Source organism: Crocodylus siamensis, chromosome 7, assembly GCF_052110815.1.
Source record: "Crocodylus siamensis isolate JL-2025a chromosome 7, ASM5211081v1, whole genome shotgun sequence".
Taxonomy (NCBI): Eukaryota; Metazoa; Chordata; order Crocodylia; family Crocodylidae; genus Crocodylus; species Crocodylus siamensis.
In genome coordinates, this window is record NC_143401.1 from 16,686,174 (window position 1) to 16,708,396 (window position 22,223).

General features: G+C 50.0%; 1 protein-coding gene across 1 annotated transcript; it reads left to right on the forward strand.

Annotated features, from left to right (window-relative positions):
* The first annotated feature begins 1,588 nt into the window (after window positions 1–1,588).
* XKR8 (XK related 8) lies at window positions 1,589–13,003 on the forward strand. The gene is made up of 3 exons (XM_090058327.1): window positions 1,589–2,665; window positions 8,442–8,635; window positions 11,123–13,003. Exons 1-3 carry the CDS (start codon window positions 2,364–2,366, stop codon window positions 11,857–11,859), a joined length of 1,233 nt encoding a protein of 410 aa, XP_089914453.1. The 5' UTR covers window positions 1,589–2,363; the 3' UTR covers window positions 11,860–13,003.
* Window positions 13,004–22,223: the final 9,220 nt, after the last annotated feature.

The window sequence follows — 22,223 nt, forward strand, 5'->3', positions numbered from 1 at the left end:
GCCTCACCTCTATCCTTCGGAAAATACTTGAAAGAATTATCAAGGATCACATTTGTAGGAGGCCAGTGGGTCATATAACGCTGAAGGGCAACCAGCACAGGTTCACAGGTGCCTGACTAATCTTGTTTCTTTCTATGACCAGGTCACTAAAGCTTAGATGCATGAGTCAAGGTAGATGTCATCTACTTGGACTTTAAGAAGGTCTTTGACATGGTATCCCATCCTATTCTCATAAATTGAATGGCTGTGCCATAGACAACTATACAGTCACGTGGGTGGCATATTGGCTTAAGGGTAGTACCGAGAGAGTGGTGGTGGACAGGTCGGTATCAACCTCAAAACATGTGGGCAGTGGGGTCCCCCAAGGCCCCCCTTGGGCTTTAGGCTGGTGCTGTTCAACATCTTCATCAGTGACCTGGATGAGGGTGTGGAAATCACTCTGTCCAAATTCACAGATGACATCAGACTATGGGGCGAAGCAAACACACTGACGGGAACAAACCAAATCCAGGTGGACCTGGACAGCTTAGAGAAGTGGGCAGAGAACAACAGGATGTAGCTCAGCAAGGACAAGTGCAAAGTCCTGCACCTAGGAAGAAGGAATCACCAGCACACCTATAGGCTGAGGGGTGACCTTCTCAGCAGCATAGTGGCAGAAAGAGATCTTGGAGTCATTGTTGACTCTAAAATGAACATGAGTTATTAATGTGATGAAGTAATTAGCAGAGCTAACCTCACTTTGTCATGCATTAGTAGGTGCATTGCAAACAGGCCCACAGAGGTGATGCTCCCCCTCTAGGCAGCGCTGGTCAGGCAGCAGCTGGAGTACTGCGTCCAGTTCTGGGTGCCACAAGTCAAAAAGGTTGTGGTAAACTTTGAGAGGGTCCAGACAAGGGCCACTCATATGTATGGTTAGAGGCCTTATGAGGAAAGGCTGAGGGACCTGGACCTTTCCAGCCTCCGCAAGAGAAGACTGAAGAGGGATCCCGTGGCAGTATACAAATTCACCTGGGGGGTGGAGGGCAGCAGGGAATAGGAGGCGCTCTGTTTACCAGGGTACCCCTTGGAATAACCAGTAACAACGGCCACAAACTGATGGAGAGTAGATTTAGGCTGGACATCAGAGGTCGTTGCAGTCAGGGTTGCCAGAACCTGGAATTGGGTCCCAAGGTGGGGGGGGGTGCTCTCCCCTACCCTGGGGGTCTTCAAGAGGAGACTGGACAAGCACCTGGCTGGGGTCACAAGACCTCAGCACTTTTTCCTGCCACCGGCAGGGGGTCAGACTCAATCCTTTGAGGTCCCTTCCCACCTTAGCACCTATGAAAGGAGAGGAAAACACAGCATACCCAGATGGTCCCCGCACCCTCCCCTGTAAAACAATGCCAGGCCCAACCGCCAAATTGAGTTCAGGTGGTCTGCACACACCTAGACCCGTGCAGTGGGGAGCAGATGGTAGCTTGCCACAAGGCTCACCCTGAGGCTTCCCCTTCCCTCCAGGAACAAATCCCAGAAGTGTTTTTGGCCCCTTGGCAGCCCCCTATGCCATCACTTGTTACCTGCAGCAGGGAGTCCCAGAATGAGGAGTCTGGAGGTGGGATAGTACCAGAGGTGGCACCACGCAGATTGGGGCGGGGGGCTTCTCTCCGGGGGTGCACGTGTACCTGCAAACACCCCGTGTGTCGCCAAGGCTCCAGTGGAAGCCTGCTCCCTTCCACCCCCAGAGCAGTGTAAAAGTGCCGCTCTAGTCTAAAACCAACTGGCCGGTAGTGGCAGCACCCTTTCTCTCCAGGCAGCAGTGCCAGAATCCAGTGACTTTCACGGCTCATTATCATCTATCAGAGCCCTGCTAAACCGCGCTAACGCCCCTCTCTTCCTTCTACCGGTCCTTCAGCTGCTGAAGAGAAGGGCGCAGCTCGACCCTGGCTGTGCTCTGCCGCCCCCTCGCCGCTCCCGGCAGCGCAGCTCCCGCCTCGCGGCCCCGCGCCCTCGGCCGCGAGCCGGTGCCGGTGCCGGTGGCCGCCAGCGCGCGGGGTCCGCGAGGCCCAGCTTTCTCTTCGCGGACCGGAAAGCGAAAGAGAGCCACGGCATGGGAAGGGCGGCAGGACTCGGGGAAGGGAGACGACCTCTGGTGCCCGACCCTGCCTGGCCCGGGGGGGGCGCCAAGGACGCAGCGGTGTCTCTCGCCGCTCCCCCGCCGCGGGCCGGCTCTGCCGTGTGTCCGCTGCAGACAGGGGCGCCGGGCGATGGCGCGACGAGGCGGCTCCGCGCCGGCTGGGGCGTTGCCGGGCCCCCGGTGACACGCGGGGCGGGGCGGGGCGGCGGCATCCGGCGTGGACTCCGGCCCCGGGAAGTTTGCCGCGGGCATGGCGCGGCCGGAGCCCTGGCCCGCGCGGCTGCGGAGGCGGGACCTGCTGCTCATGGTGCTGGGCACCGCCGCCTTCCTGGCGGACCTGGGCACGGACCTGTGGATGGTGTGCGGCTACCTGCGGGCCGGGCACCGCCTGTGGGGCGCGCTGGTGCTGGCGCTGCTGGCGCTGTCCTCGCTGGCCGCGCAGCTCTTCAGCTGGGCCTGGCAGCGGGCGGACCCGGCCGCGCTGCGGGAGCGCCTGGCCCCCGGCGCCTGCCTGGCGCTGCTGCACCTCCTGCAGCTCGGCTACCTGTACAGGTGAGGCCGCCCGGGCGCCCCTCCCGCTCCGCAGCCCGGGGCTGCCCGGAGCCGCCCTGCTGCTTCCCTTCCCCGGGCCAGCGGGCTGGGCCGCCTGGGATACTTCAGCTGAGCACAGGGAGGGGGGACCCCAGCGCTCGCTCCCTCTCACCCTCTTTTCCTCCCTCTCGCCCCTTCCTCCTCTCAAAACCATGGCAAAAAATGTGCAAATCCCCCAGTAATACTTTGGCGTTCAAAGCTAAGAGGTTCAGCCCCTGGAAAATTAAGTGTTGGGGTACTTATTCAAATGTTCAGAAGTTAGGGGGCACTTGCTACATAAAAAGTAGAGCGGCGGTTCCACCTCTGAGGGACTGCGTGCCGCCAGCTGCAAACAGTGCGACCTTACAGCAAATTGTTGTCGTGTCAAGGAGTTCTGATCCAGGCCCTAGCGCCTACGCCGGCAGGTCGCCCGAGCGCCACCAGTGCCCCCCCTTCCGCAGATTGGGAGCCGCTGTTTGAGAGCACCCCAGCAGGTCCGACGGTGACCGCATGTGGGTGCGCCTGGGCTGGGAGACTCCAGTTCTTCATGTGCAGAAAGTAGCCTATGTCTGCTTTTGTGCAGGCTGGGCCGCCGCTAAAACCGTGCTGGGAAAGCGGTGTTGCTAGAGTGGCCATCACAGAGGACAGGCCGGTTTTCTGCTGCTCTGTCCTCCATCACTACGAAACCCAATACCTTCATTACCTCTATTTTTCTCTTTAAGAAAAAGTTCTTATATCCTCTATTTTTTTCTTGAAGAGAAAAGAAGAGGACATAAAGGCATCTGGTTTCATATCAATAGAAGACAGAGGACAGAGTAGCAGAAAAATGGACTGTCCTCTACAATGGCCACCCTAGGTGTTGCTGGTTATGGGAGTGGAGGTAGATTTTTTTCAGCTTTTGCATGCTAAGAAAAGCTGTAGTTTAACTGCAGTTATAAAGGCCTAAAAGTCCTTTGCTGAGATAGACTGGGGTGTGCAGGGAGCCAATATATGGGATGCTTGTAGGTCCTGGTTGTTTCCAGTAAGAGGGCTGCTAGAATAAAAACTTTTAATGGCTTAGATTTACTGGCAAACCTTTTCTAGTATAGACTAGGCCTGAGAATCAGGCCTGTTTGTTACACACAGGCCTATTTATCACCTTGAAGGGCATGAGTCTAGGGCTACCAAGTAACCTATTGGCCTCCCTCAGATGGGGAGGCTACAGAAAAGGTGACAATTAATTACTGGGGACAAAAAACGGGCCAGAGTGCTGGTCAAAGGGTAATAACTAGTATATCAAGGGGGGGGGACACTGAGCATAGCACACTGGCCAGTGCCCACTGGCCCTCAGATGAGTCCAAGGAGCCAGCAGTCACTGCCCAGTAAAACTGTCCCCAGCAATGTGTGCAGATCAGAGACAGAAAGGCAGCCCCAGAGTCACCAGGTTTGCCCCAGCCAGAGAGCCTCCTTCCAGGTTAGATGTGGCTGAAGCCAGGAGGTCCTGTGACTTAGTAGGGGCATAGTAGGGTAATGCATAAAAGAGGAAAGTGCAGAGAGAAGTGCAACCAGAGGTCCTTGAGGAGATGGTGAAGGGGCCTGGTGCACTGGGGATAGGCATGTGCCTGGGCCTGAGAGTTCAGAAGGGACCTTAAGAGTTCATTTAGTTCAACCTCCTGCTCAAAGCAGGACCATCCCCAACTATCTCATCCCAGCCAAGGCTTTGTCTAGCCGGGTCTTAGAAACCTCCAAGGATGGAGATTCCACAGCCTCTCTGGGTAATGTGTCCCAGTGTTTTACTAACCTCGTCGCAAGGATCAGTGAGAACTCAGGTGGCCACCATCAACCTACGTAGTTACTTAAATCACCTCTCTGCAGGTGGTTCTCCTGCTGGTGGCCCACATACATTAGTTACTGCTATCTTAGGTGGTAGTGCAAAGCTAGATGTGGCCACATCACTGCGCTGGCCTCTGACTTCTGGAGGCTGCTTCTCTCCAATACTGGCTGCTTTGTTCAGATGAACTGTTTTCATTTTTCTGTCTCATGAGGGCTCAGGGCCCATGCGTGCAAACAAGTGACTTGAAGATTTCCCTGCCACTTGGTACTTTCAACACTTCAGCTGCACTTCACCGCAGAGACAATGAAAACAACTTAATCTGGTGGTTCTCAACCTTTTTAGACTCAAGGCACCCCTCAGAAAATACTAGCTCTTAGTTTTCACTTGTTTTTTTTACTACAAAAAATAGAGCAATTCTTATATTGCCAAGAACTCAGAAAGATAACGACAGGTCAGAATGTTGTTAGCACTATGAATTAATGTTTGCTGTTGTTACATTTATCTTGTGAATCATATTTGCACATCTAACTGTGCTAACATTGTGTGGCACTCTACAACACCCTTGGATTTCAAGATACACCAGAGTGCTGCAGCTAGCTCCATGGTGAAACTGCACTGGATCACAAAGACAGCAGGACATTGGAACCCAAACCAAAAATTTTATGTTAACCCCCTGGTTTCTTTCCCCTGCTGGCAGGTTATCAGTGTAACCTAAGTTTGGGGGCGTTAGGGCACTGACAGATGTGGAAAAAAATTTAAAAAGCGTGCTTTACCAGAAGCAGAAGCACGTTACTTGGACCCAGCTCTACATTGTCTGTATAGATTGTGCGCTTCAGTGGGGCTTTTTGGCGCTTTTAATTAAAGCTGATTCAATCAGTTATTAGATAAATGTGCCCAAAAAGCCCCACTAAAGTGCCTGATCTGTACAGATGTTGAACGAGCTGTGTCCAGCTAATGAGATGCTTCTTTTGGGCATCTGCTGGGCTTGGTGCAGGAGCAGGCTGAGTTTAAAGCACCATTTTTTCCATGCCTGTAAGCAGACAATGTGACTTGACAAGTGAATATTGATGTGTCTGCCTGCCAAGTGTGACGCTGGATAAAGATGTGTCATTGGATAATGACTCCCAAATGAGAAACACTCAAAAATGATTCATTCAGGAAACTTAATCTCCTGTGAGACCCTTGTTCACACGAGATATGTTCTCCATTGCTTTAGTGTTGAGAGTTGTGACTGCCGATGTAAATAATTTCAGGCAGAAGTTAACAGAAGTCAGATGAATTTAAGACTAAAAGGAGATATCCTTTGAAATGAGTAGTTGTGTGTTATGAATGAGCATCCCTTCACATCAGTATAGTGATTTGCATGACTAGACTAACCAAATGTATGGGAATTGTTAGCACCACTGTCCACCAGATAGTGCTTAGGGATCCTTAAAGCACAATTAACCCTTCAATGGAATGTGAAATATGAGCACAGGCAACCCAGTGTCCTAAAATCAAAGTCTAACTTTATTAGTACAAGTATTATCTTAGCAGTTTCTATATTTAGAGAGAAAAAAACACCTAGTACAATGATCTCACCCAATTCCAGATGTTCCTTTGTTCAACAGAAAAGATGGCTACTCAGCTCCTAAAGCAAAGGCTGCATCATCGGCTGGGATGGGCCAGACAGGGGTTGAAGGCTGGATTTATGATAACGATGATGACAACAATGACAACACACTTAACTTTCTTGCTGCCTCCTTTTATGCTTTTCTTTAACCTCACTCCCTCGATGGCTCCTTACTTTTCAATTGGTCTTTATGCAGTCAACATATTTTCCATAATTTATCCTGTCAGCATATTGCTTTGTTCAACAGACCCATCACGAGCACACCTCTTAATTTGGCCTTTTCCTGGTGTCTTACTTTGGGCATTCTCCATTGGTCTCCCTTATCAACTTTTATTAACATATCCAATCATTTCATCCCTCTGATTCAGCTGATAAGTGCCAACTTCAGTTAATTTGAGCTAGTAACAAAACTATTACTATGTTGTGTTAGAAAAACTTCTCAGTGCCAGGGGAGGCACACTTAGGCCAAGGGTCAGTGAGGATCTAGTCAGGGAACTTCTGGAGGGACTGGATATATTTAAATCAGCTGGCCTGGACGATCTCCACCCTCGAGTACTCGGGGAATTAGCTGAGGTCATTGTGGGACCCCTGGCACAGCTTTACGAGCACTCATGGTGCTCTGGTGTGGCGCCAGAGGACTGGAAGAGGGCCGATGTGGTTCCCATCTTCAAAAAAGGGAGGAGGGAGGACCCGGGGAACTATAGGCCAGTTAGTCTTACCTCGATCCTGGGTAAGCTTTTTGACAGACTTATTCTGGCACATATCCACGAGGGGCCAGCAGGGGAGATTATGCTTAGGGGCAACCAACACGGGTTCATTAGAGGCAGGTCCTGTCAGACCAACCTGGTGGCCTTCTATAACCAGATCACCAAATCATTAGATGCAGGGGTAGCAGCGGACATAGTCTTCCTGGACTTTCGGAAGGCCTTCGACACTGTCTCTCACCCCGTTCTCATTAAGAAACTGGGGGGCTGTGGTGTCAACACCCACACAGTCAAATGGGTTCAACATCTTCATCAGTGACTTCGACGAGGGAGTATAAAGCACCCTGTTCAAATTTGCTTATGACACTAAAATGTGAGGAGAAGTGGGCGCGTTAGAAGGAAGGAATAGGCTGCAATTGGACCTAGACAGGTTACAGGGGTGGGCGGATGAGAACAGGATGGGTTTCAACACTGACAAGTGCAAGGTGCTGCACCTGGGGAGGAAGAACCAGCACCATACCTACAGGCTGGGGAACTCCCTTCTAGTCCATGCAGAGGCAGAAAAGGATTTTGGAGTGATCATTGATGCCAAGATGAACATGGGCCGGCAGTGTGGGGATGCAGTCAGGAAGGCCAACCGCACCTTGTCATGTATCCACAGATGCATCTCGAGCAGGTCCAAGGAGGTGATCCTCCCCCTCTATGCGGCACTGGTCAGGCCGCAGCTGGAGTCCTGCGTCCAGTTCTGGGCGCCGCACTTCATGAGGGATGTGGACAACATGGAGAGGGTCCAGAGGAGGGCCACTCGTATGATCGGGGGCAGCAGGGCAGACCCTACAAGGAGAGGCTACGGGACCTGAACCTGTTCAGCCTCCACAAGAGAAGGCTGAGGGGGGATCTAGTGGCCTGTTCCAAACTAGTCGGGGGGACCAGCAGGCATTGGGGGAGTCCCTGTCCCCCCGAGCACTACCAGGAGTGACCAGGAATAACCGTCACAAGCTGGCAGAGGGTAGATTCAGGCTAGATATCAGGAGGCGCTACTTCAGTGTCAGGGCGGCTAGGATCTGGAACCAGCTTCTAAGCGAAGTGGTGCTGGCTCCTACCCTGGGGGTCTTTAAGACAAGGCTGGACAATCACCTTGCTGGGGTCATTTGACCCCAGTACTCTTTCCTGCCATGGCAGGGGGTTGGACTTGATGATCTGCTCAGGTCCCTTTTGACCCTGCAAACTATGAAACTATGAAAATGAAAGAAACATCATGCGAGCAAACTCAAGGCCATAAGCTGCCTGTAAGAGGCAAGGCCAGCTGATATTGCAGAAAAGCTCAGATAACAATGAGGCTATACAGAACTTAAGTAATGATTAAAGAAAGCTAAATATAAAAGAAAACTTTAAACAATAGTATAATTCACCACTCTATAAACAGGTGCAACTTTAAAGCATTAAATATGACAACCTACCCTAACAGAATGGGTTGGGTTTAGCTGCCATCCTGACAGTAGGCTGATCTTGGAACCCTGCACCCTCTTGCCCACAGTTCCTTGTAGCTGGCTGATGACTGTTGAGCTGCTCCAAAATGCTTCCCTGTGTAGAACAACCCATCCCAACACAACTGTGTTGCCTATGCAGGTGTCTGCATGCACTGAAAGTCGGGTGGCAAGTGCGCAAGCCAGGTGCTACCGAGGAGGACAAAGCCTACGCCTTATTCCTGTCCCATGACATCAGTATGCTGCGCCTCTTTGAGACCTTCCTGGAGACTGCCCCCCAGCTCACATTTGTGCTCTATGTCATTCTACAAACCAACAAGATAGAGCTTTTCCAAGGTGAGTGGCTTTGCTGGCAGGAGTGGGGAGGCCTTCCTTATGAGAGCCCACTTTATGGGCTGACAGGATGGTGGTGTGATCCCTTGAACTCCTGCTTCTAAAGAAAATAGGAGTAAGCCTCACTCTTCACAGCTGCCTCAGCCAGGTTGGGGATGTGGGGAGGGAGGGGTGCATTGGACAGGGAAGCTGCTCAGTGCTTCTGCTGAGATGGATGGGGCCCCCTGTCACTTTTGAGCAGTGGAGTGTCATTAGCCCCTCCAGCTCTGTAGACATCTGTAGGTTCCTCTGACCTCTGGGTTTGGGGATGCATGACAGAGATGTGGAAATATTTTCAGTCTTACTTTTTGGCTGAAGAAACAGCCTTGTAAGTGAATTGCCTCTTCCTGCCCCATTGAATCAGTCCATAGGGCCCTGTAACCATCTCTCATCCTTTTGGGGATTAGAAAGGCAAATAAATAGCTTCAGCCCTCTCGCTCTGTGCCTCAGACACTCCTCTGGCTGGTTCTTGTGGGTGAAATGGAGACGCTACTGTGCTGGGAGGAAGGAGACTCTGGCTATGGAAAAACACCCTATGCTTTCACCAGAGCGTAAGCCAGGCGTGAGCAAAATATGGCCCGTGGGCTGGATCCAGCCTGCCAGGCCATTCTGTCTGGCCCACAGGGTGCCTCCAAGAGACAGTTATTACCAGCCCAGGGCTGCCACTCTGAAAGCCGGTGGGAGGTGAACTTTCAGAGGTTGCGCACCATTGGACTGGGTGGACTCTGTGCTTCCACCTCCATGGTGCTTCCACCTTCCACTCCATCTGGGAGCCCCGTGTGGAGACACCGAGTGTAATGGTGCGTGACTAGACAGGTGGTAAGTGGGGAGGGGAGCTCCTACTTGCCTGAGTGGAGGGCAGAGGTAGTAGGGGGTGCTCCTGGCCTCGGGGTGCTCCTGGCCTGCTGAAGGTAGAGGTCCCCAGTGGTGCACAGCTGTGGCTGCATCCCAGGAGCTGCATGTGGTGGCATGGAGCTTGCCTAGACCAGCCCGCTGGTACACACCTTTGAACCAGACCAAGCTGGCTCTGTGCTAGCACTTGGGGCTCCTGGCATTGCAGGCAGGAGCCATGTGTTATCAGGCCAGGCTGAGCCAGACCAGCAACCTCTGTGCCTCTGCGTGGGGCTTTGAGCATGCCAGTGGGGAGCGGCACATGGCGGCACAGAACTTGCCTGGTACGTGATTCCTGGTTCACATGGCATCGGCCAGGCAGGCTCCGTGCCTCCACGTGTGGCTCCCCGCTACAGTGCTGGAAGCCCTGTGTGGAGGCATGGAGTTGGCCCGGCCCGGCTTGATGGTGCACAGCTCCTGCCTGCCTGCAGTGCTGGGAGCCCCGAGTGCTGGCATGGAGCCAGCACGGTTTGGTTTGAAGGCACATGCCAGCGGGTCCGGTTGGGCTATCTCTGTGTCACCATGTGCAGCTCCTGTGATTTGGCTGGAGCTGCATGCCACGAGGGGCTCTGCCTGCTATGGGCAGGAGTACTGTGAGGGCCTGCTGCTGCTGTTGCTACTGGGGGGAGGGGAGGGGAAGGGAAGGGAAGGGAAGGGAGGTGTGTGGTGGGAGGGGGCCCACACCTACCCACAAACCTCACCTCCAACCCCACACCCACCCACATGGACTCCCATACCTACACCTCAGACTCCCATACCTACACTAACCCCCACACCCACCCACATGGACTCCCATATCTACACCCCTGGCATAATTGCCCACCCCTGGTGTAGGCCCAGTTACTCCCATCTAGCTGTACTGATGATTGTGGGAGGGACTAGCAGTGTGGGAAGGATCCCGTCAGTAAGGCAGAGCTCTTAACAAGGGTTGGGCAATAAGAGAATCGTACCAGAGCCCTGTACTGAGCCCAGACACTATTCAGTAGGAAAAGGGGTGCACTGAGCCCACAGACCTGTGTCTGTGGCAGGGAGTGGGTTGGCAGCTCTCTGCCTATGTGGCCTTGTGGGACTGCTAGCTGGAACAGGCTCTCTGGCATAGCGCTTAGAACCTGATCGACTCTCAGCCCCTCTCTGCACGGTACCATTTCCTGTGTAATTCAGGTCCACCCCCTGAGCTGAGCACTTCCTATTTCAGAGGGACCTCAGAAACGTTTAGAAAGTAGCACAGGGCAGGCTGTCTTCCTGTTAGCAACTTGCCTGCAAGGGAATAAGAAATGGCCGATGTGACCAGAGTGATGGCATCTTCCCTACCTGGCAGAGCAGGAAAAGAGAGCTGGACAGGGAGCAGGGGATACTTCTCTGCTGACCCTTTGAGGCATTGTGCTCTGTTTGTCACTGGAGGGGCCTGCGTACAGTGATGCCTGGCCAGGAGAAGAGACTCTGTTTGGGATGGGGCCAGTTTCAGTCTCTGATCACATTCTCCAGGGGAAGTCCAAAGCCTGAACTAGTGCCTGATTTCCTGCCTGTCCCTCTTCACCCTCTTTCCCACTATGTTTGTAGGGTTTGGGATTTGCACTGCCTTCCTGTGTGTGGCATGGTCCCTGCTGGATTATCACCAGTCCCTGCGATGCTTCCTGCGGGAGAAACACAATCTGGGCCTGCTCTCCTCCTTTGTCTACTTCATGTGGAACTTTTTTCTCATCTGTCCCCGCATCTTCTCAGTTGCCCTCTTCGCCACGCTCTTCCCACACTTCATTGCCCTGCACGTCCTGAGTGTTTGGGCTGTGATGGTTCTCTGGGTCTGGCTGCAAAATACGAACTTCATGGACTCCCCTGGCTTGGAGTGGTTTTACAGGGCAACTGTGGGCATGATACTGTATTTCTGCTGGTTTAATGTGGCTAAAGGGAGGACAATATACCGCAGTATTATCTATCACATCTTCATTCTGGTGGACTGTGTACTGCTTGTTGCGTTCTGGGCTTGGTACAATTCCCCTTTGGGTGAGCATTTGTACCTGTGCTATGTGCTTCCTGCTGCCCTAGTCTGTTATTTTCTTGGGCTTCTGCTGAAAGTCATCTACTACAAGTACTTTCATCCCACCGTGCAGACCCAGCATCAGATGGAGTACGATGAAGTGGACACTGGTGAAAGTGTCAGCACTGTCGAGTTCCGACATGGCCGAGCATCTTTCACTACAAACAAACGGATGTACCAACTGGTGCAGAGCCACTTCGCAGCGTCTTCGTTGGCTGGGCAAAGCTTGGCAAATGGAGTGCAGGTGGATGTTCAACTTTGATCCAGCTGTCCCTGCTCCACTGGAGATTTCTGCCTTCGGAGTCTACTTTAAATGTGTGGAGGAGACCCTATTCCAGGCAATGCTCCAGCCAGTTCCTTCTCAGCTTCACGTGCTATTTTTCCAAGGGAACTGGCACAAAGCTGGGAGGGGCGGTGGCTGTGTTGCGAGATTTGCCACAGCTGGGCCTGCAAAAAGGCCACATCCTGCTCCAAGTTGGTACTCTGCCAGGGACAGATATTTAAAACAGCTATGAAGTATGCTGTGCTGTTGAATCTGAACAGCCCACTGGTGGATATGAGAGGCAGTGAGCAAGTTAAAATCTTTATTGTTATTTGTTAGACAGTTCTCAAGTTCCCCCTCTCAGACCCACAGTAGGGAACTCTTCTGGGCCATTTTATTTAGGCAGTATGCTAGCCTCATGGCCTCACTTTGCAGGTTGTCCCTTCCACCTCCCGTTTCCTCACCAGCCTCCCCTTTATCCGAGCAGTGGTAACTGGGTTGACTTTTTCTTCTTGGCAGGACATGGACAGGAACTGTTGGATTTCCCATTTGCACTTGGGTTTCCCACTCTGTCATTTTGCCAGGGGAGGGTTGGGGCTCATGCCAAATATCTTGGCCTCAGTTGTGAGGGTTATTTGATTTGAGCTTGTACTGTACCACATTAGATCTAACTAAATATGTCATGGTAACAGAATGCACTATCCCATAAGCACAGTGTGGAGAAGTGGATGAATTCAAACCATGTCCCACCTTGTTGACATGTGCCCATTTACTACACTACCTGGTGGCCTTCAAGTTCATCACAATGGTGATGATATCACCTTAAGATGGTTGAAGCAATATGCCACAACTACATATGCTAAATAAATGAATTAATGTGGAGTGAACCGCAGTGTTTCCATTGAAACAAGGGAAGTGGGTGGAGAACTTGTGACCAGATGAGGCTACTCAGAGCTCAGAAAGCCCCTTGTCCTTTTCAAAGCAAAGATTAAAGCTCCTTCAAATATTGATTTGTTGTTACCAAAAAAATCACTGGGCTTGTTGTCCCTGCCAAGTCCTCTGCTACTGCAGTGTATTAGTAAGCTGCTCTGTGGAAATTAGGAAGTGCTGTAGGTTTATCCTTCTATGGAAGCCCTGGCTGTGGTCAATCCTTGAAGAAGAGGAGCAGGGAAGTTCCTGGTCTGCTGCAGCTTCCAAATTGAGAGGCTATTTGAAGAGATACACACACCTGAGACCACTTCTCTGAAGTTCTGACTTTTGCCTGGACTAACTCCTATCACTTTAGGTAGCCTCCTTGATGTTTGTTTCTCAGTATAATGGGCAGGAAGGGAGTTGAAGTTCTGCCCTGACCTAGCACTTGTACTGCCAGTTTCAGAGGCTGAAAATTAGCCATTTGTAAAGGGCCTGTCATCACTGGGGTTCTGGCTTTTGCTTGACAGCTGCATGTTTCGATACTGTCTCTAATCCCATTCTCATTAAAAAACTAGGGAACTGTGGTGTTGACACCTACACAGTCAGATAGGTCACCAACTGGCTGGAGGGCTGCACCCAGAGAGTGGTGATGGATGGGTCATTTTCGACCTGGAGGGATGTGGGCAGTGCGGTCCCCCAGGGCTCGGTCCTCAGGCCCGCACTGTTCAACATCTTCATCAGTGACTTGGATGAGGGGGTAAAAAGCACCCTGTTCAAATTTGCTGTCAACACTAAGATGTGGGGGGATATGGGCAAGCTAGACGGGAGGAACGGGCTGCAATCAGACCTAGACAGGTTGCAACGGTGGGCGGATGAGAATAGGATGGCTTTCAACACTGACAAGTGCAAGGTGCTGCACCTGGGGAGGAAGAACCAGCACTATACCTACAGGCTAAAGAACTCCCTTCTCATCAGTGCAGAGGCAGAAAAGGATCTTGGAGTCATCATTGATGCCAAAATGAACATAGGCCGGCAGTGTGGGGACACAGTCAGGAAGGCCAACCACACCTTGTCATGCATCCACAGATGCATCTCAAGCAGGTCCAAGGAGGTGATCCTCCCGCTCTATGCGGCACTGGTCAGGCCACAGCTGGAGTCCTGCGTCCAGTTTTGGGTGCCGCACTTCAGGAGGGGTGTGGACAACATGGAGAGGGTCCAGAGGGCCACTCGTATGATCGGGGGCAGCAGGGCAGGCCCTATGAGGAGAGGCTACGGGACCTGAACCTGTTCAGCCTCCAAAAGAGAAGGCTGAGGGGGGATCTAGTGGCCTGTTACAAACTAGTCAGGGGGGACCAGCAGGCACTGGGGGAGTCCCTGTTCCCCCAAGCACTGCCAGGAGTGACCAGGAATAACGGTCACAAGCTGGCAGAGGGTAGATTTAGGTTGGATACCAGGAGGCGCTACTTCACGGTCAGGACGGCTAGGATCTGGAACCAGCTTCCAAGGGTAGTGGTGCTGGCTCCTACCCTGGGGGTCTTTAAGAGGAGGCTTGATGAACACCTTGCTGGGGTCGTTTGACCCCAGTGCTCTTTCCTGCCATGGCAGGGGGTCAAACTTGATGTTCTGCTCAGGTACCTTCCAACCCTACAAACTATGAAACTATGATCCCTGGGGTATCAGTCCGACCTCCAACTTAATGGTGAGGCACTAAGCATTTAGCTAGCATACAGCTGCTGAGCTGCTTGTTTTTTAAAAAAAATGCATTTTATTCAAGAGTTAAAACACATGTAGTAACTTTTCCACAGGTAAGTGGAAGCAAAATTGTGGTGGTTGTGGATCACACCTCTTTAGATGGGAAGCTCTGCTTCAGGAGTCCCTAAGAAGAAGCCTTATTCAATTCTCTATCCTCAAAGATCTTGTTGAAACCATCCCTACCACAGATTCACAAGGGGCAGACCTCTGGCTTCAAGACCTCAGCTCTTCATCTCTGGCTTCGCCAGCAATCTGTAGCACCCCTTGCCTCAGGAGCTTCTTTGGTTAGCTCCTGGGAAAGGGGAGGAGGATCCGAGTGCTGCATCTCAAACAGTGCAGCAGACCACTCAGCTCCAAATAGTCTTTGCTGTGCTGCTGCAACCCGGTCCAAATGAAAAGTCAGGGCCAGTCCTTTATTACCAGAGATACGTACCCCATTTCTATACCCTAACAGCCCCCGTTACTGAGCTGTACTAAAAGGGAAAGCCAGACAAGGTGATCTGGACTACAGAATGCCAGAGAGCTTTTTGCTTCCTAAAGGAAGCCTTAAGCAAAGACCCCACTTTAGCTCATCTGAACTTTGATAAATCCTTTGTGGTTTACACCAATGCCTCAGAAATGTAGGCAGATGTCACAGAGAAAGAAGAGAGAGACCCTTGCTTCCGAGGGAGAAAAACCACATCAATGAAAAGGAATGTATGACCATTGCATGGCCTCTCAAGATGTTACATCCCTATCTGTCTGGGAGACTGTTCATGATGTACACAGCTCATTCACTACTGGCCTAGTTAAATCAGCTGAAAGGTACCAGTGCCAAACTGCTAAGATGGTGGCTACAAGCTTGTTGCCGCACAACAAATGTGCCAGAGCCCTAAGGGCTTGTAGTAGAGATGATATCTTTTATTATTAGATATCATCCCTATGAGCCCTGATTGCTTTTTCCTCTAGACCAATATGGCTACAACCTGGATACCAGAGCCCTAAGGTGTGCACATACCCCTGGCAAAAAGGAATTCAGTCTGCTTAGAGATGAGGTTGGGTGCAAGTGTGCTCACAGTCTCCTAGGAAAAGTGCTGTCTATTCTGCCTTTAATAGGGTCTTCCAAGACTTTCTCATACTTGTATCACATGGCTTCCTTCTGCACTGCGAAAAGCACCAAATGTGTGAGAACAAGCCAGCCTGAATATTCCACCAACATGAGCCTGCAGTACAGAGAAGTCTTCAAAGGCCTGTTAAAGACCACTTTATCATTTACAAAGTGACATTCAAAGGCCAGAGGGCTGCCCTCTATCATTTAGGCAAAGGGTGTCAAAATAACATGCATCAGAAGTCTTATTGGGTACTGTGATGACCAGGTTAGAAACGTAGGATATTGGCCCTTCTAGAAATTAAGAGGCAACAAAAAAGCAATCCTGCAATTTGGGAGGAAGTGGGGAGCTCAAGAACACAGTGCATGAGAGCTGCCAGTGGCTTTATAACTCTGGCAGAGCAAAAAAGTGCAAATGACTTTCAGCAATAAAAATCTGTATAAATGTCAGCAGTTGGGATGCCTTCAGCCAGCAGCGGAGAGACTAGGAACGCACCCAGTGATCTAGCTTGCGTAACTGCTTTATTACCATATTTAAAATTAAACGAATAGCCTTCAAAATAGTCTTGCAAACAGCCCCAGACCGATAACTATGCTGCAACTAAACTTTCTATTAATGGCCAAACATATCTCGGCTCTGAGTGACCCCGTGATGGCAGTCAGAAGCTGAAGACTGGCTCAGTGGTGCTGGCTGCTTTTTTACATGAGAAGCTAGAAATATGTTAATAGGTATTAGTAACAGGACTAGCACAAGCTTATATGGGACTCAGGGAATGGCTGTTCTACACAATCATCAACCTTCACTTGGTCCTATATCCCAGGCATTTGGGCCCATTTCTTGCTCTGTTTGTACAGCACCAAACAAGCTTGATCACAGATGTCTGGGAATAGGACTGGGCCCACAGATATGTTATGTTCTTGAATGAACTTGAACCATCAGTTTGTTCCTAAGCCTTTAGTATTGTCACTGCGACGGTCCAGATAATGTGTGAGAAGCAAGATTTGTTTAGTAATACCTTTTACTGAACTAATGATATAGATGGGAGAAATGTTGAATAAGTTCTTGAGCACCAAAAGCCCTTCCTCAGGTTCCTAGAGAAGAGAGTTTTAAAACTGAGATCCAGACTGGACGGTGAAGCTGGATTAACTGGATTAATTCAGGCCAGGAGGATAATTAGCCACTGGAACACTAAACCAAAGAGGGTGGTGTTGGGGATTTCCTATACTTGGCAATTATTAAATCACAACTGGATGCTTTGCTAAAAGAGAAGCTGGAATTTGACAAGGAATTAATGTAGGAAGCCTTATGGTCTGTGTTATAGTAGCAATCAGAATGGCCCCTTTTAGCCTTAAAATCTGCAAACACTGGAAAATTTGGGCAGAATCCCCAACTGGAAATAAGAACAAAGTACAGGAGTGGGACTTTCTTGTAAGGGGAACACTGTGCAAAGAGTAATGTGGAAACCCAGCTTTGTGTGCAAATGTGCACCTGAGACATGTATAGGACATGTAACATGGCACTTAGCCACAGTGGTCTGCACAGTACTTTGTAACAAAATAATTCTATGATGGCTACTGCCAGTGCAGTCACACCAGAGGGGCAGATGCCAGAGGGGAAACGGTAGTAATTTGCCTGTACATTAATGGGAAAAGTGTTAACATAATATTGAGAGAGAGCGAGCATGTACACAATGAACTCGAAGTTCACATAATTTGTGGGGGTGTAGGTACTGCTGTTTCATGCTGCTAAAGCCATTCAGGTTGGTAAAACTAGCACAAAGCATGTACATACATTGCTAACACCCCTGAAGTCCCTCCCCTCCCCTCCTGCAGCTTTGTCATGATGACAGACCTTCCCCATGGAGGCAGGCCCTGATCCTTCGGTCTAGAAGGCAAGCAGTGCATTGCTGGCAGAGGCAGGGAAAGCTTTGGGGTTCTGGAGTCCTACAGGCCTCAACTCCACCTCGACTGTTCTGGACCATCCCTGGCAGCATCCCTGAAAGTCATATGCTAGGAAAACACCCTCTTTGCTTCTAGGTGTAAGCGAGACCATCTATCCTCAGGCATATCACAGCAAATGTTCTAGGTTGTTAAATGCTTCACTGCCTTTTCTTGAGCAGTGCTGGGAAGATCTCTTGGCAGGGGATCTCCTGTCTCTCCCTCCCGCGCCCCGCTTTTGGCCCAAAAGCTGCCTCCCTGCTAGGCTTTTCCCTTCTCTGCTTTTGGTCAGCTCTTAGCCCAGGACTGTCTAACTTTCAAGTGGCCAGGTGCCACACCAGTGGGCTACACACCCCACAGGAGTCTCCCCCACTATTGCACTGCATGCCTGACCTCCCCCTCACTGCACCATGTGCCGACAACCCCCTCACTGCTACTGTGTGCCTGAGGCCTTCCTTCTGCCAGTGCAGTGCATCTGTGAGTCTTCCCCCCACGTTATGCTGTGTGCCTGCAACCTTCCCCCCAGCTACACCATATGGACACCCCATTGCTGCACTGCATGTCAGGAACCCCCTGACCTCTCTCCCTCCCAGTGCAATGCATGTCCTAGGCTCACCCTTAGCTCCGCACGCTGTCTCACTCTCTGGGCCAGAACAGGAATCAGCAACCAGAGGAAGGGGGAGCCAGATGCTAAGTGGCAGCTGGGCAGGAGCCTGGGGGCCACAAGTTAACCCACACGACCTGTGGGCCCCCAGTGGGACAGCCCTGCCCTAGCCAGGCAGGGCCTCCAGGCTTCAGCTCTCCAGGGCTCTGCCTGCAGCCACGCCGAGCTCCCAGGCTTTGTTCAACACTCTCCCGGTTTCTTACAATGCAACTCTGGGATGCATCTCATCCACAGTCTTGCTTCGTACAGCATGGTCAACTCCACACTTTCTTCTTGATTCATTGTGTGTGGCAATGTGGGCAGAGAGCATGCCCATGACAGGATCTGTGGATGGCAGGCAGAGGGAAGGCTACCTGGGTTTTGTCATCCTCCCTTCTGGATGTCACGGAAGCACAAGAGGAGGGCTGAAAGGGACTGCTAGAGGTTATCTAGTCCAACCCCCTCCTCAAGACAGGATCCTATCTAAATCATCCCATACAAATCCTTGTCTAACCCATTCATAAAACTACACAATCAACCCTGTCACACCACCTCAAGATACATTGCCATAAAACACCCAGAAGGCCCTAACCTGTCCCAGGTAAAGCAGCGGGATGATGGCTGCCAGTGTCCTGCTGTTGCAAGTGCTATTGAAATTCAAACAACGGAGTCCTAAGCACTCTTCAGAGTTATGATGCTCTACAGCAGCTTCCACAATCAGTCCCTACTGACACCTGCAGTACAACATCTGAATAAAGTTTTGCCAGCTGCTGGTTCTGACCTGTCAAGGAGCTACCCTCTCACAACCTTGACAATTTATCCAGTGCCACAGCTTTGCCTGTCCCTTTAAATACCCAGCCAGGCTTTTCTGCTGTGGCTGGCTCCTCCATCACCGCACTCACCCTCCCACTAGCTAGAGCTGGTTCCAGGTGGGTGCACTGTTACATAACCGGCCATGAGAGGAGATGCACACAAGCAAGGGATGCCTTCTCTTCTGCTCACACTCTCAGCAGCTTGTAGCAAGTGAATACTAACTACACACTGTCTGTCTCCGATGATGAGCCAGGGTCCCAACTCCCTAGTCATCCCAAAGTAAGGTTGAAAAGAAATTTCCTTTGCTTCTGTGTCTTGACTGTGTTAGCTTCAGCTGCAGAAGGCTCCAGGGCTGTCAAACTGAGATTTTAAAGACAGCTTGATTCCTTCCCTGATACCTACTCTTCAAAACCCACAATGCCCCATTCGTTGTGAGAATGGCACAAATATAGCGAAAGTGTTACAGCCAACAGACCATACCAATTATTACAGAAAATAGAAACTTTATTTTTTTCCAGTTCATAGGACAGCCCCCATTACACAGAACATGAACAATCAAGGAATTTGCAGCCATTAATGCCCTCAGTCTCATACATATACTGTAACCAACACCTTGCTGCTAGATAAGGCTTCTGGAAGTTCCAGAGGGACTTGACTCAAGTTATGCTTTCTAAAATACTTAAGCACAAGGGTGTCTAGAACTAGCAAATATCAGTGGGTTGGCTGATTTAAAGGATTGAGACTGCAGGGTGAGCTGAAAGATACTCGGAGCTGAGGACACAGAAGTACCCACTTGCCATGGAAAAACAGGAATACTTAGAGGGAGCATTTTAGTGATGCAGAGTATTTTCCTCCCAGATTTTTGGCTTTAGAATTTGGTGTGGCATTTATCCATGAAATAATGGGAAAACAATGAAATCATGCGGAAGGCAGCTATAAATTTCCTTGCATAAAGAGGAACTCCTCACTGCCAGTCCATTAGGAAAGGGACCATTCTCAAACCTAGCCACCAGGGGAAAAAAAATAAAGAAGCCAGGTTAACCTTTATTAATGTAACACAGAAATGTACCATCAACATCCTGTTAGAAAAGTATTTTACATACATTCAAGGAAACATCATATAAATATTAGTATGAAATATCACTGGCTGCAATAGTTTCACATTCAGCCTAAGTTTTGCCAATATCTTAAAAGTTCCTTTAAAACATCTAAAGTAAACAAACACAAAGCAAAACCTGGCAGGTATTTGTGTGCCCAGTACCTTGGCTTCCAGCATGTGCCAGAAACACACAGAGAAAAAAAAAATCAAAAAAGCCAGGGCAGTCAAACTCTCCCCTGAAGTTCTTCTCTGTACAATTACTGAAGCAAAGGGGAAGCTTGTCCAAGTTAGACGGTGGGAGGTTAAGGCACCAGTTTTGATCCCAAAGTTAAAGTTCACTGAAGTATGAGACATGCTCCAAATAATCTCGAGTTCCACAAGGTGAAGTGTCTCATAGGTACAATTACAAGAAAAATTCTGAAGGGTTAGTGATCCTCAACTCTGACAGAACTGTAACGGAAACCAGAACTGGTTTGTGTTTTGTAACTCCAAGGTAGAAAGATTCCTTATCTTCAGATGCAAAGTTTTCCCACCGGTGGAAATTATGTACTTTCATGTGGTCTATTTCCTGCTGGACCATCTCTAAAGGTTAAATGTAGTACTCACCCTTCTAGGGGCTTTATTTTAAAGAGATACTATTGTAGGAACCAAGAACAAGAAAACCCCTTACCTTCTGGCACCTATTGAACACTCATCTCCTTTCCTATACTGTAGACCTATCTTGCTTTCTGATGACTTTCGTAGCTCACAAGAGATTGTGAGCCTTTCCAGTGAGCACCACAATTTACAGTAAATATTCTCCCAGCCTCATGGTCTTTCTCAGCCCGGTTTATGTATGGGAGAGCAGGCTCTTGGCTTGCTTCACAAGGAGCAATGAAGTCTCCTGTCATTGCCAGTGGATAAACTCTGCTGTGCTTCCTCTGAGCAAGACATATTTTAGGTTGTCTCCTACAGCCAACAGGCAGGAACTCTAGCAGTAGTTAAAAGTACAGCTACTTTTCCAAATTCCAAAAGAGGACTTCCACTGAATAAGCCAGAGAGTAACAACTCACCACAAAACCCAGATCTGCAGAGTCTCTAATGCAGGAAGATGATACCCAGACTGAATACAATTGTTCCCATCCACACAGTATTCCATAAATTGAAAGCTCTCCTGGGAGTCATCCAGCTCTGGAGTCCATCTGCCTAAGGTCAGAGTGTAAAATCAGCATGTCTAGCAAGCAGACTGGATGGAAAAGCCAGGCTCCTAGTTCCATGGTACTGGTCTGATGCTCCATTTGGTGTCTGGGAGAAGGATGCACATTCCTTATTTGCTGTGTTATTAAGATCAAAATTTAAAACGTGTTTCAAATCCAAAGACCCCAGTGCTTCCCTAGTTCTCACAACTTAGGCTGTCTACATTATGGACTGTTTTTACAACTCTCCCACAGTTGTTAAAGGTAGTATTAGCAGCATGGGGATCCTGAGTATGAAGCCATCCCTTGCTACCAACATTACAATTGTAATTTCATTTAATCCTGTTCCAGGCAAGTAATTGACAAATATTAGAATATTCCATGAAACTGGGCTGATGGCAACCCTGGCACCAATGTTCAAGGAGCATTCTTAGTGTAGACAAGGTTCAGTGCCAGTGCGTTGCCTCAAACTCAAGAGCCTGCAGGGCATGTGGTTATACTTCAGACACATCTATAGCCAAAAACATGCAGCTGCTCAACATCCTACTCAGCCAGTAGCTGTTTAAATGAAAACAGTGAGCTTTCCTAACCATCCCCTCTTCAGGTTCCAGATGGGTGACCAAGGACCGCCCTGGAACCCAGGCAACTTGAGAAGATGCTTAGGTAGTTTCTATCCCATCTTAGGACAAAAAGCAGAGTGGGCATACAGTTGCTGAGCATGAGGTCCTATCCCATATCAAGAACTTCTGAAGAGTTGCAAGATTATGTGACTGGCAAGGCCCCCTGCTTCCTCAATCTAAATATTGCTAGTATAGAGAAGAGTTGTGTTAAAGGAGTATAGGTCACCTCACTTCACACTGTCATCAGCTTCATTATCTAATGTCTTAACAGAAAGGTTAGCATACCCACAATTCCTGTGGCTGATGTGCTTTGGATTGCTGAATG

Excerpts from the sequence above, each read along its gene's own strand:
- XKR8 (XM_090058327.1), top strand. The coding sequence starts at position 2,364 with ATGGCGCGGCCGGAGCCCTGGCCCGCGCGGCTGCGGAGGCGGGACCTG. Across the intron at positions 2,666-8,441 it reads CAGCTCGGCTACCTGTACAG|GTGTCTGCATGCACTGAAAG; the intron begins GTGAGGCCGCCC and ends TTGCCTATGCAG. Across the intron at positions 8,636-11,122 it reads CAAGATAGAGCTTTTCCAAG|GGTTTGGGATTTGCACTGCC; the intron begins GTGAGTGGCTTT and ends CTATGTTTGTAG.